Below are 14,153 nucleotides of genomic sequence, written 5' to 3'. Positions count from 1 at the left end.
CCAAACTGTGATGTTCTCTGTTAAAAATGAGAGGTCAGCTCAACTCAAAATGATACACTGACTGATTACCTGGCTTTTCCTGAGTTGACTTGACTTGAGAACACAAACGTTCACATAGCTCAAACGTCCTAGTTGAGTGGGGGTGACAGTTTAGTCCACTGCACCACTCAGGAACACATGAAGCCACCTAGATACTGTGTCTACAAATGTTTAACATACTGGAGAAAATATTTGCTGTTTTAACTAAAGCATGGCATCATCTCATCACCCCAAACTGGGAACGGGCCTAACTGTACTGTTCATTTGATGTGGAGCCCTAAATTGTGCTGAAAGTGTGCTTGTGGAGATGTTACAGTCCGGCAGATTGATTTTCAGTCAGTGAAGCAAAGTTTATGCACAATGTATTAAAGTGAAACCACCGTAGACTGTTTTCAACTGTGATACAAGGAATATTGAGAAACTGAGAGTTTTAAACGCGTAAATCTTCTTTTTAAGAAGAACTGAGAAGTGTGTGACATGAGTGTCGCCTTACATTCGTCGCATTACTGTGTAAACCAGTAACTCTTTGTTGTGAAACGGTTGGTTTCTGCAGGTAGCCTATCTGCCCCTCACAACACCCTCGTTCACTGTACGTCTCAGACACCAAACAGTCCTCGGCATGAAAGCGCTGTGAGGGGCGTCGCAGTTGAAACGGCAGGGACGTCCTGGTTGAAACGGCAAACGAAAGTCTGAGGAGCTTCTGCTCATGCAGTTATAATCTCCGCCTTTCCGCGCGCAGCGAACGCTGTAACACCACCGCGCTCTAAGCCCGAGCAGGTAAGCGCTTCTGTTGCGTCTCTTATAAAAACAACGCATTCTCACCTTAGAAATCAACAGTACACCAGTGTTTAAGGTGAATACGAGCATTTTAACGTGTATTCTCGCTGTAACTCCTATATATATATATATATATATATATATATATATATATATATAAATTCTCAGAAAAAAAAGTTACAAAACTATCACTGGGACCCCTCTTGTCACTACCTTTAGTCAGGGAACATAATTGTACCATAATACAATTAAATTCTATGTACTGACTCCACACACCCCGTCTCGTCTCCAGGCTTTTTATTTTATTGCTCTGTTTTAAAAATATTAGGTTATCAAAAGGTACAATTACGCACTTTTCACCGGGGAAAAACTTATTTATGGTACACTATTGGACCTTGAAACCACTGTTGTACCTTTAAGGGGTACATTTACATTGTTTGCTGTTAGGAGAAATACTAATATTAGAATAAATCTAAACAACATTGAGAGAATAAGTACAGATTTTATGCATGTCATTTCGTTTAACCTGTTCCGAACCTCTCCTCGAGGAAGCCCATATTATTTGCATTTATCATCCAACACCTGGTTTGGCTTATATCAATCAGACGTGCTGCTGATGGAATTGAACGAATCTGGATGTAAACTGGCTGGAGGCGTCCAGGAGAAATCTGAACCCAAATTAGTTCTTCAGACTAGATCACAGGATGTCAACTGTTTTTTTCAAAATGAGAAACTCTCCTTACTTTTTGCTGTATTTATGGTTTTTGCACTTAGTCGAATGGTATGTAGTGCTTAACTGTCAAAAACACACTGCCAAGATAAAAGGTTTTCAGCAGTGCGATTAGGCGCCTAAGACTTTTTCACACTACTTTATATGTACACAAGTGGTAACCAAATCTCGGGCAAGGATGAGGGAAGTGGGCGAGCTGTGAGAGGGCTGCAGCAGCCCCTGACAGTTTAATTGTTCATAATAATAATAACAATAATAATAATAATAATAATAATAATAATAATAATAATAATAATAACGTGTGAACTTTATAATAAGCCTTGGTCAAAGGTTGAGGTGCAAAGAGAGAAATATTCCTATGCAGAGTTATAGGACAGCTTAAAGTCCCAAAGCAGCCCAATATTGTTTTTTACACTTAAAAATAATCATCTCTCGTAATAATTAAGTTTTTATCGACCGTTATATCTCCCATTCAGAGCGCATTGCAGTGTTAAATCTCACAGTGTGACTGTGGGTGGGACATAATCGGTTACTGCGCCACATATTAACAATCTGATTGGTCACCACTCAGCTTATTTGCATAACGTTCGTCCAGAAGGAAAGCGCAGAGGGAGGTTGTGAGTCAGTGGTCTGTGGTGTCAGTTATACGTGTTGTTGTCATCTCGCCTCATTATAGCACTGCAAGGCGCGCTCTGTTTGATGTAAATTGTTTAAAAAAGGCAAATAATATCACGACGCGTCTACGCTCCTACATGGCTTAAAATTTCAGCACCCACAACTTAACACCTTCCCACGTCCCTGGACAACTTATTTACTGCAAATGAATAATTACAGTGCATTATTTATGATTTAATAACTTTTAGATGTTCCAAAAATCTGAAATAAATAAAACACTGTGAAATGCCGTCTAGTGTCTGGTTTATAGTATTCCAGTTTACACGGTTTAACTTCTGAATGAAATAACAGCAGTTTTTAAAATGAGAAGTGATTCTAAGCTTTTGAATGCTAGTGTATATTTTACCCTTTTACTTTCTTGTGTCTTAGTGTGTTGTGTGTGTGTGTGTGTGTGTGTGTGTGTGTGTGTGTTTGTGTGTGAGTGTGTGTTGTGTGTGTGTGTGTGTGTTTGTGTGTGAGTGTGTGTGAGTGTGTGTGTTGTGTGGGTGTGTGTGTGTGTGTTGTGTGAGTGTGTGTGTTGTGTGGGTGTGTGTGTGTGTGTGAGTGTGTGTGTGTGTGTGTGTGTGTGTGTGTGTGTGTGTGTGTGTGTGTGTGTGTGTGTGTGTGAGTGTGTGTGTTGTGTGTGTGTGTGTGTGGTGTGTGTGTGTGTGTGTGTGTGTGTGTGTGTGTGTGTTGTGTAGGGCACATATCGATGTCCTCATTTGCTGCATTCATTCAATAATAGCCTTTAAATGTGTTTCTGAAGATGTTACCGTTGGACATCAGTTGACAGTTAGAATGAGGCTGCATATATATGCTGGATCTGCTTTCAAATTCACAACTATAATCAGAAGTCAGTCCACAACCCTGGCAACCACACAATGTAAAATCCATTCCAAATATCACTCAGAGCTATTTACAATTAAATGACTTTAACATTAAAATCATTTGACAATTTTTAGCAATTTTTAGTGTTAACGTACACTGTTCTGACAATGTCACATAGCAATCCATCATCACTGGCATCGACTAAAAAGACTTCTAATCCAACAGTTTGAACACCCCAGGTCAAATGACCTGTTTTGTTAATTTTCTGAAAATAAGTTTGCACATCCTCAACTTAAATATGGCCTTTTCTGACCTAATATAAAAAATAAAATGTGTCATAACTTTTGCACAGGCCACGTTTTATATTATTTTTCCCCAATATGCAGAAAAATAGAGGATGTGTACTTATTTTCACTTAGAAAATCAACAAAACTATGGGTCCCATTCACCAATATCTTCCTTTTTGTCATTTTTTTACTGTATAGAGTAGTTTAGAACTACTACTTCCAGTATCTTCCTAACTTTTTCTTTCATTTGTTCTTGAGAAACATCCTAAGAAAAAGTCTACGTCAGATTCATGATGTGTTCACTGTTAAAAATGAGAGGTCAGCTCAACTCAAAATGATACAGTAACTGATTACCTGGCTTTTCTTGAGTTGACTCAACTTGAGGACACAAAAGTACACACAGCTCAAACGTCCTAGTTGAGTCAAACATTCTCTTAATTTTTAAGTTAAGCATCTCAGTGAGGTAAATAAAATGAGCTTGTTTTTTATACGCAGCTTCCCCACTACGGACTCTTTCCATCATACAATCCTGTTAGACATTTTTCTTCTTGGTTATGAACTGATGCGACTCACAACCTTCTGTGGGGGCGACAGCTTAGTCCACTGCGCCACTCTGGAACACGTGAAGCCACCTAGATACTGTGTCTACTAATGTTTAACACACTGGAGAAAATCAACATCAGGAGATTATGAGTTTGACCCCCAGCAGTGCCATAGCTGTGCATGTCTGGAAGCCCAAGAGGGAAATATGCCAGATGTGACTGTGTGATAAGAGGAGTTCCAGCTAGTAGAGAAACTGAGTCAATAAACCCAAGACCAGTTTTGTTCGTCTAACAGATGCAGAGCTAGAAACAGTAGTGGGAGAATTTTTGACTCAACTAAGAAGTTTGAGTTGTGTGAACCTCAAGTGTCCTCAAGTTGAGTCAACTCAAGACAAGCCATGAAATCAGTTACTATATCATTTTAAGTTGAGCAGACTTCTAAACTGCAGAACTGTTCGCACCTTTGTGCTCTTAAGTGTGTGTGGATTCTGTTCTTACCTAAGAACAAATCCCGTTGGTGAATGTCAGAAACCTTGTGAAAACTACAAAAGTGGGTTTTAAGAAGAAATTTCTTCTTAAGAATGGTTGGTGAATGAAGCCCTATGCTATTTGATCAGGATGCACCCAAACTTTTACATACGACTGTATGTCACATGACCAAATGTAAGCATCACAGGCTCATTCTCTGAAATGAATTAATGTTATTTGCCTTTGTCGTTGTAAAGGTGCTACATAAATAATGCTCATTTTTGTTATTCTTGATGACATTATCTCTTCTCTATCCCCACTCAGTGATATAATAGTATTCACTTTTTATTTCTCCTTAGTTATATTTGATAGATTTTCTTTTTTTCCAGATCCTCTACTAGTAAAAAATGAGCTTCACTGCCGGTGAACTCTCTGACTTATTCACTGCATGGAATGGCCTCAATATGACAGACCATCACAACATGTCACAGGTAGAGACCCAAATGTGCCCCACCTACTTCAGACGTTCAGCCCTCCTCCAGACCATGTGCACCCTCTACGTCCTCATCTTTGTGGTGGGTGTGGCTGCCAATGGCTTGGTAATCTGGATCAACCTACGCTCAGAGCGTCGACACCGTCATGAGATGCACTTGTACATTCTCAACCTGGCTGTGGCTGATCTATGTGTGGTGACCACACTTCCTATATGGGCAAGCTCACTTGCACAGGAGGGTCATTGGCCCTTTGGTCAAGCTGCCTGCAAGCTGACTCACCTGACCTTCAGTGTTAGCCTGTTCGCTAGCATCTTCTTCTTGGCCTGCATGAGTGTGGAACGTTACCTGACCGTGGTTTGGACAGACGACGCCTTCTTTCGATGGGAAAAGACTATGCGGCGTCTGGTCTGTGCTGGAGTATGGCTAGTTGCTCTGATTGCTTCAGTGCCTGATACCTACTTCCTCCAATCGGTTAAGTCTGTGCACAGCGATGTGACCTTGTGCCGTCCTGTTTACCCAGAAAACAACCAAATGGAGTGGATGGTGGGCCTGCAATTAAGCTTTGTAGTGTTGGGTTTTGCTGTGCCCTTCTCTGTCTTTGCCACCTCATCCGTGCTGCTAGCAAGTGCTCTGGCCTCTTCAAATAGGGACCCAGACTGTAGTGTCAATAAGAAGAACATCCTTACTTATATTGTGGTCTTCCTGGCCTGCTGGGCACCATATCAAGGAGTCCTCCTGGCAGATGCCCTGGCCATGCTGGGGCTGCTACCACTTAGCTGTGAGGCAGAGAATGGACTCTATGTTGCGCTGCACCTCACCCAGGGCTTGTCCCTGCTCCACTGCTTCCTGAACCCAGTGGTCTACAGCTTCTCACGGTGCCACTATCGCCACAACCTCATGAAAGCTTTCACCTTCAAATACTCTATCCGCACAGGCCTCGCACACCTCATAGAAGGCATTCAGGGCACCGAGCGAGAGTACACAGCTTTTGAGAACCAGCTGTGATGTAGGACCTTCTGGACTCCAAGTTCTGAACTTTAAAACAAAGAATGTTTTAGAGTTTGAAATTCCACATTAATGGAAATTTGTATTTGCATTTAGAAATCAGAGGAGGGAACTAGACCTGTCAGAATGCCCTTCTTGCTAATAAAAAAAGACTTCTGAAATGTGTGTAAGGCCAGCACTCATCCAGAACCAGCAGTTTTCTTTGCAATACAGATGTTATAAAATAGATGTAGGTCAACATGTAATACAATAAGTGTAATGCAATAAAGGTGTAATACAACACATGTTTCTGAAATCAATGTTTCCAGGTTGAGTTTATGGATACTATACAGTACTAAGGGACGGCACCTACACTAAAAATAAAGGAGGCGAAAAGGGGTCTTTGGAGGGATCTATGTCTTTGCTACTTTTAGGAGTATAAACCAAATTCACCAGTGTTAGTCTTTTTAACAGCAACTTTCCTTTCACTAGAATATACCAGCACATTGTTGTAAATGAATCAAGTTCAAGAGGCTTTATTGTCATTTCAGCTGTATACAAGTACACAGTGAAACAAAACAACACTCCTCCAGGACCATGGTGCAACACAGGGACACAAGTGCAAGACAATACAATATACACAGTGCAGACAATACAGTGCAATGAATACAAAGGACTTACAATAAATACAAAACAGGACACAGGCAGTACACGGTACTGAGAATATGTGGAGTTGTGCAAAGCAGGATGGAATTTCTGAGTGCTGTGTAACACTCCTATAAAAATCTATAGATCTATAGTAGGAATGCACAACCAGAATCAACAGATTATTGCTCAAAACACAAAATAGGCAATTAATCTATTTATTTATTTATTTATTTTGTCAGACTTGTGTTGCAATTTTAAGACTTTTATGAATAACCGGAGCAGGTAAGTGCACTCACACTCCTACAGAATGTTGCTGCTACACCTGTACCAAGATGTCACAGCATAATAATGACTCATTTGCTAAATAGCTGGTTGCCTTAGACTTTTGATGTAATACCTAACTTGATTCTTGTTCTAAATAAAAAAAACAACTGGCTAAAAATTTCAACATTCAAAACAAGAAATCTTGCCCATAAATGAGCAAATTATGTTGTTGATATTGCAAATCTGTCTAATAAAGAGTCCTGTAAATGTGGTAGTGTGCTTCATTTGTTAATTTGTCCCACACAGTGTGAGCTTTGGATCAAAATTGCAATCGGACAAAAAAATCATGGTCAGCACATCCCTAATCTGTAGTACTTTCACCTTCTGTAGTAGCCATCTATAATGTCCTGTAGTAACGTGAACTAGTAATTTCAGTAGTTGTTGGAATTTATATAAGATTCCTATAAAAATTATAGTTCTTTTTTAAGATGGACTGAAACAAAGAGTTCATAAGAAGAATTAAACTTTTATTGACCATCTATGACCCTAAAATTGAGGGTGTATTTCCCCCTAGTGTTTCATGGAGGAACTGCACACAATATCTTAAAAAAAGGTGATTTAGCAGCTCAAAAAGGCATAATTCTTTCAACTGTGCAATGTTTGAGGGGTTTCTTGCATTTACAGTTGGTATGGTCAAATTCTGTCTTTGTTTTTGTTAAACATGACTTCTGAACCGCGGCCAGAACTCTATCTTTGACCCCTTCCCAGACTCATAGGCCTCTACAACCTTCTTTCTGAACGCCTTGGACAGCTCTTCTGCTTCAGGCCTGAAGACACCACACTGTCCAATATCAAAGAGCAAACCAGACCAGAAATCTGAGGTTTAAATAAGACAGATTCCTCTATTATATTATCTAACATAATCATTAGCTCCTGATTGGGTGCACTTGATAAGAATTTGACCCCAATTTACATTTTACACATGACGAAATTGCATTTCCTTTCATTTCCTTTATATAAAGGGTGACAAAAATGTTTTTTTAAGTGTTTTTTTATGATTTTAAGTGTCACTTATCACTATATCACCTTTATCTATCAACAATGCTTAAATGAATACCAGATTCCAATGCCTAAACTGTGTCTTTACTTCTTCACATAACTGTAGATGCGTGAGAGTAAACATGTTCCTTCGTTTCAGCTTCTGGAAGGGCACTACTGTGTGAAACTGCTACAGAGAAGGAGGGGACATGGTGAAAATGGTGTTTCTTTTTCCATGAGAAAGCAGGCATTGTTCAGGGTGCATCAAAGGGGCTGTATGAGCCATGTTAGCAGGGCCAAGTGCTGGAAACAGACTGCTTAAGAAAGTGGCCAGTAACCCTGTCTGAAATGGTTTAAAGCAAAGCCTTTATATTTGTGTAGTTTACAGCATTAAACGTTTATGCTACAATTAAAATAAAGAAAAACACATTGAAGGTTAATAGTGTAGCAGTGGAATGTGTGCTCACATTAAGGGTTAATGTTAAACAAAAAGGTTTTTAACAGGCCTCCCCTGTTTTAATTGAAGAAGAAAAAGAAGAAGAATTGGAATAACAATGCAGTTCTTGCCATGCACCTTGTAATAGATAAAAAGAATGAAAAGAAAAAACATTTATATGCACTAGAAGGGGGGAATAAAATCCAAATGCCAGCCCTTATTTTCATCTGGTGTTTCCATGATGGCGTCTAATGTAATGGCTGTATTTTAACAGCCACTGGATTGATGAACTTTCCTCTGGATTGTATTCAAAATGTATTAAAAAAATCATGATTAACCTCAATGCCACTCACCTCCAGCAGGTGGCAGCAAACCCAGCATTATTCCCGCTGGTCTAATAGACAGAATGGTCCAATAGATGTAAAAAGCCATGTCCCAGTTAGCGCATTTGTGGTCATGCAGTCCTCATGCAGCCTGCATATATCCATTACTGGACCAGTTTCTCTTCAGCTTACTATTACTTGTCTATAGTAGCACCACAGGTTGAACACAAATGGAGGTGGAGACACTTGTGTTTTTTTCCTTGAGGGATTTTAAACACAAGCACTCAAAAGACACTCAAAAGATCAATTAACCCCTTAAGATTTCAGGCTTATTACACACTAAGGCTTATTATTCAGTAACTACAGGGACTACAATGCAAACTGGCAGAACTATTCTTAGGTTATAGAAGTGTGTGATAAAATTTTGGGCCCACCAGCGAGCCTTGGCCTTTTAAGGGGTTCGATACAACGTATTGGGCGTTGCGCTACTGGCTCACGTTTATGTAGAGGGTCATGGAGGTGTGCAATCCTGTAAAAGGGACATTTAATGTTGTTTATGTTCTTGTCTACTCGTTTAAAGGTATGCATATGTGTTATTTGTGTTACTCTGTGTCGGGGAGCTGGGATGTTTCGTGTTGGGGTGGGTCACCATGGCGTGGAAGTCTATGGCTAGTGGTGACCTTTCCCGTTAGTGCTTTGTATGTGCCTTTCTGCCCTGGTGTTTCATAAAACAGCAGAAGAATCATGGCTCCCCTGTGTCTTACTCTATGCTGACGCCACAGCATGCTGTCCTAGTCGTGGTCAGAACAAAAATCCACAGAGCAAAAGCAAGGATGTATGAATCAGCAACATAATTTCCAACTGGTTACAGTTCAATTGCAGTCATTCAAAAAGTCAAGATTTTAATTTCCTTTGCTTTTGTGTTAGTAGGCCTAGTTCATATCTAGATCTTCTCAACACATTCAGTTATACAAATGTACTTACATATGACTTAAATCAAGGTGAGCAAGTGACACAATATGCAACAAGTGGTTTAGGATTAGATTCTAGACCAGGGTGTTAAACTGGGTTACTTTGAGGACACAGCTCCGCAGAGATTAGTATTTTCTCTCTAATAAAAGTCGTGAGTTCAGCTCATGAAGGCCTTGCTAATTAGCTGATGAGCTTAATCCAGTGTGTGTAATGAGGAGCAATGCTAATGCAGCATTTACACTATGATGGTAGACAGGCAAACAGGCTATTCCATGCTTTTTCATGGAGGAGCAATGGAAAATTCTGCCACCACCAGCGGCAACAGTAGAATACCGCAGCGGTCAGTGGATGGTTCCGCCAAGAGTTCAGTGTTCCAACATTTTTCATCAGCCACAGCAGTGGAAGAATCCAGATGTAGATTTTTTATTCACACACAGGAACTGAATGTTCACCAATTCTCCTTTAAGGCACAGAACATTTGATACCCCTGTTCTGAACCACTGCAAATCTGAATGGCTTATTTTACATACCATCTCTGTGGGGTCTAACAGTAAGGGGGAGACAGCTGCACAATGCCTTTTTAGTGCCAAATTATTTTTTCTATAATTATTTTCGTTAAGTTTTAGTAAATTATTTGGTTTTTAAAAAGGAGTGCACGGGAGGCAGACGGTAGAAAGCAAATGTCAACATGAAAGCAAAGCAAAATCCCTGACATTTCAGACAATCATTTGTTTAGGTCCCAAAAAAAGAGGTCATACCCTGGAGAACCCTGGTGGTTCCTCATAATATTCATGTATTAAATTTGTAATTATATCACTGATGTTACTGATAGTGTAGTGTGGTTTCCAAAGCAGTCCTTAGGCTCCCAGTCCAGCCCTGAGTATGGGGCCGGAAACCACCAGCCGAGCCTACACTCTTAAAAAAGATGGTTCTTCAAAGGTTCTTTAGTAAAGAAAATGGTTCTATATAGAGCCATGAACATGAGCCTTTGCATGACTAAAGTGATCTTTACATTGTGAAAGCGTTCTTCAGATTGACAGAGAATGTGCTGTAGATGCTTCTATTTTTTTGTGATCATTTTTTTTTTATTATTTGTTTCCTGTTAATCAAGCAGAATTTTATCACGACATTACAGAACTGCAGGAAATCACAACCCCCTTACCACCCCATCCCTCCCCGTCCCACTGGTCCATCCATCCCTATTTCCTGTATATACTTTATAATATTTACTAAGTAAGATTTAGTGCAAAGGATGACATCTCAAAAATAAAATGAAAAAGAGAGAAAAAAGAATGTTAGCTTACAAGATGTACCTCATAGCCTTTGTTCCAATCTTTTTGTCACATCACAACAAATCTGTTTCCATGTCTCAAGAGTAGATGTTTTAATCCTAGCTGTGGCCAATTCTAACTATGTCATGCAGTTGAAATAGCCAATGTCGTACACTTAGATTATGTGGGTGAAGCCACGTCTGTGCAATAATTTTTTAGCCGATGTTAAACCAGCGAGCCACATCTTCCTTTGTTTGCCTGTTAAGTTTAAATTGGAGTCATCATTTAGCAATAATACAGCTGGATCCATGGGAATTTCTTGTCCAACCAGAGCAGACAATATGGTAGTAACCTTTATCCAGAAGTCATTAACATCCCCACATTACCACACCATGTGCAAAAAAGTTCCCATTGGTTGTTGTGGACAATAGTTGCAGTAGGGATGTACTGTAGTTTTTGTAAGAAAGCGTTTTCGTGGTGTCCAATATAACCTATGACAATATTTAAAATGGATCAGTTGATGATTGGAGTTCTTTGATGTATGACATATATTTCGCCATACTATGTTCCAATCAATTGAATCAACAGATAGTTCCTTTTCCCAGATAGACTGAATTGGGAGCTTCTTATACAACGTTTCAGTAAGGTGAGAATATATAGTTGATACAAGACCATGTGGTGGCGCATAAACGACCCAGCTATAAATTGGATGTGGCTTGAGCCCTGTTCCCCTGTTCCGTTTGCTTTAAGGGCTGAACGTAACTGTAAATATAAAAAGAAGGAAGATCTTGGTATATTAAAGTTTGTTACTAAATTTTCAAAACTTAACATCCCCTCTGAATCAAATATATCATCAAGAGTTTTAATATTCTGTCTTCTCCATTGCTCCGATGTAAAAGGTTTGGTACCGGATTTTATATTCCTATTATGCCAAAGTGGGTTTTGTAAATGACCTTGGTCACTATAACCAAGATATTTTTCCACGGCTTTGAAATTTGTGATAGTGTTGGTCATGATGGGACCAAAGTTTAGCGAACAGAATTTTATGGACAATCCGGAAAACAATACATCTTGAAGTCCCAATTCTAGACTGTAATGAAGATGTTATATTTGCCCACCTAGCTGTATCATTTTGAATTTCCGTCAGAGTTTTACCATAATTTGTATCAAGAATACCTTGCAGAGAGGCCATTATGTCAATCCCGAGATAACTGTAGATGCTTCTATAAAGAACCTTTTTAAAGATGTTGTATATGGTTCTATACATATAACGTTTTGAAAAGGGTTCTATGTAGCACCAAAAAAGGGTCCTTTTATTGTTAGGATGTCAAGCTTGTAGCAATAGAAGAACGCTTTTTGGTGCTATGTAGAACCCCTTTCAAAAATGCTCCATATAGAACCATATACAACACATTCTTCACCAATCTGAAAAAACATTTCACCATGCAAAGAACCCTTTAATCATGCAAATGGTTCTTTGAGTGTTCATGGTTCTGTATAGAACCATTTTCTTTACTAAAGAACTCTTGCAGATCCATCTTTTTTAAGAGTGTTAATCATTTCATTTTTATTTATTTATGTGCATTATACATTTTTTGCTTTGGGAAAGAGTGAAAGGATCCAGTAACCCTGACATGTTTTGAAGGTATAGTAGCAGTCACAATGGTCAGGGTAAGGAGAAGGTAAAGTAACACTTCGTTTGTATAGTCCACTTTAGATGCTTTGTAGATACTTAATTTACTCTTAAGCTGCTTTCAACTAAATATCTGCTAAATTGACCATAATTTACTTTAATTCTAAACCTGCACTATTCCTAAACCTAATTTTAACCTCAACCCAAAACCTATACCCAACCCTCACCCTGGTCCAGCCCTAACCCTGGTCCAAATCCAAGCCCTAACCCCACCACTGTTTACAATTCAACAGATAGTTTGTTAACAATGTGAACATCTGTAAATAATCTATAGAGGCCTGCAGTGGCCCATCTAAATAAAGTGAGAGCAAAGGTAATGGTTTGGAACATACATCTTTCTATAATCATAGCCACTCAGGCTCTGAGTATGCTGTAAGAACAATATGTACAACACAGGGATCCAAAGGGAGTTGGGCCTATTTTAGTCCTCTAATACTACTATTGGTCTACTCCTTCTTGCTGATGATGCTTATGACTCACCTCAAGCTTCCACTAGATGGCCCTAAATGTGCAGATCACAGGTTCATGCTTGATGTAAATTCTGACCACACTGTTTGGTTATCATTGTGTAACAGGCATGTTTAAAAAGACATAACAAAATAAAATGGTATTTGGTATTTTCTTATTTTTTGTGCTACTTTTTTCAAAGTACTTCAGCGCATTACTCATATTAGTAGTTGTAATAACAATGGATTTCTTTGCTACTTCTTATTGTAACACAGCAGAACTAAATCTACCTATGATGGTAGATGGCAATCAGTGTAGTATAGCTAATTGATCAATATAATTAATAGCCATAGACTTTTAAAGGTCAAGGTCAAGATTATGATTTAGTGGTTGTGTCAGTTCACCTGGACTGGTCTTGAGTCTTGTGTATGTCTAAGTGCCTGCTCTGCTTGGTTCTTGGTAAATGAGACATGGCCCACCCTTTATTTGCGCTTGCTCTGCTTGTAAATAACATCAGATCAACAATATGGTGGGTATGGAACCATGATCCCTGTGGTTTTATGAGGTTCCCAACAAGCCCACCTAGTCATTGCTGTAACGTTGTTCATGCTGCTGTGTTTGTTCCCTGCTGCTGTGTTTAATGAAAGAGCATTCGCTTAAAAAAAAAATGGTTCCCACATCTTATTCTCCTTTGATACCACACTGGTGTCAGAAGTGGGATAGCCCCCCCCCACCCCCCGCCGAACACTGTCATTATTTTCATGCATTTATACACAGTGACTATAATTCCTTGAGTTCTTTGCTAGTTCTTGCATGCTTGTTAGTGTTGCTGTTCCAAGCCAGATTTTCTCTGTTCCTGCACTCAAAAAAATGAAATCCCTCTGTTGATTTTTATGTGTTTTCTCTTATTGATATTACTCAACACTTTCATGTAAGCTGGTGAAACTGAGTCGGTTGTGTTGTTTCAATGAAAATCACCAAGTTGTCATATTTAATTCATAGGTGTTTGCTTGGCTAATGCAACTTTGATGAGGAAACCTCAAAATCTTTTTAACATTACTTAGAATCATCTTTTTGCAGATTGTTTTACTCACCCTCTTCATGTTGTCTTTCCCCCTGTACTACTTCCCCTTGTGCGTGTCTTTCTTACACCCCATTACACCCCAACATTAACTGTCTAACCATGTTGTTTTTGGCTATAAGAACAAGTTTCCATGCATTCTACTGTTGAGCGTGATTCAACCTTGGTTTGGTAGTA

At 39.2% G+C, this 14,153-nt stretch overlaps 1 protein-coding gene across 1 annotated transcript; it reads left to right on the top strand.

The window, feature by feature from the left end:
• The first annotated feature begins 734 nt into the window (after positions 1–734).
• ackr3a (atypical chemokine receptor 3a) lies at positions 735–6,092 on the top strand. Its single transcript, XM_036588243.1, has 2 exons — positions 735–816; positions 4,715–6,092. Exon 2 carries the CDS (start codon positions 4,733–4,735, stop codon positions 5,822–5,824), a length of 1,092 nt encoding a protein of 363 aa, XP_036444136.1. The 5' UTR covers positions 735–816; positions 4,715–4,732; the 3' UTR covers positions 5,825–6,092.
• Positions 6,093–14,153: the final 8,061 nt, after the last annotated feature.

This window comes from Colossoma macropomum, unplaced genomic scaffold (genome assembly GCF_904425465.1).
Source record: "Colossoma macropomum unplaced genomic scaffold, Colossoma_macropomum, whole genome shotgun sequence".
Taxonomy (NCBI): domain Eukaryota; kingdom Metazoa; phylum Chordata; class Actinopteri; order Characiformes; family Serrasalmidae; genus Colossoma; species Colossoma macropomum.
The sequence above is the reverse complement of the archived record's forward strand: the minus strand, read 5'-3'. Positions and strand labels throughout refer to the sequence as shown.

Coding starts and splice junctions, on each gene's coding strand:
- ackr3a (XM_036588243.1), top strand. CDS start 4,733: ATGAGCTTCACTGCCGGTGAACTCTCTGACTTATTCACTGCATGGAAT.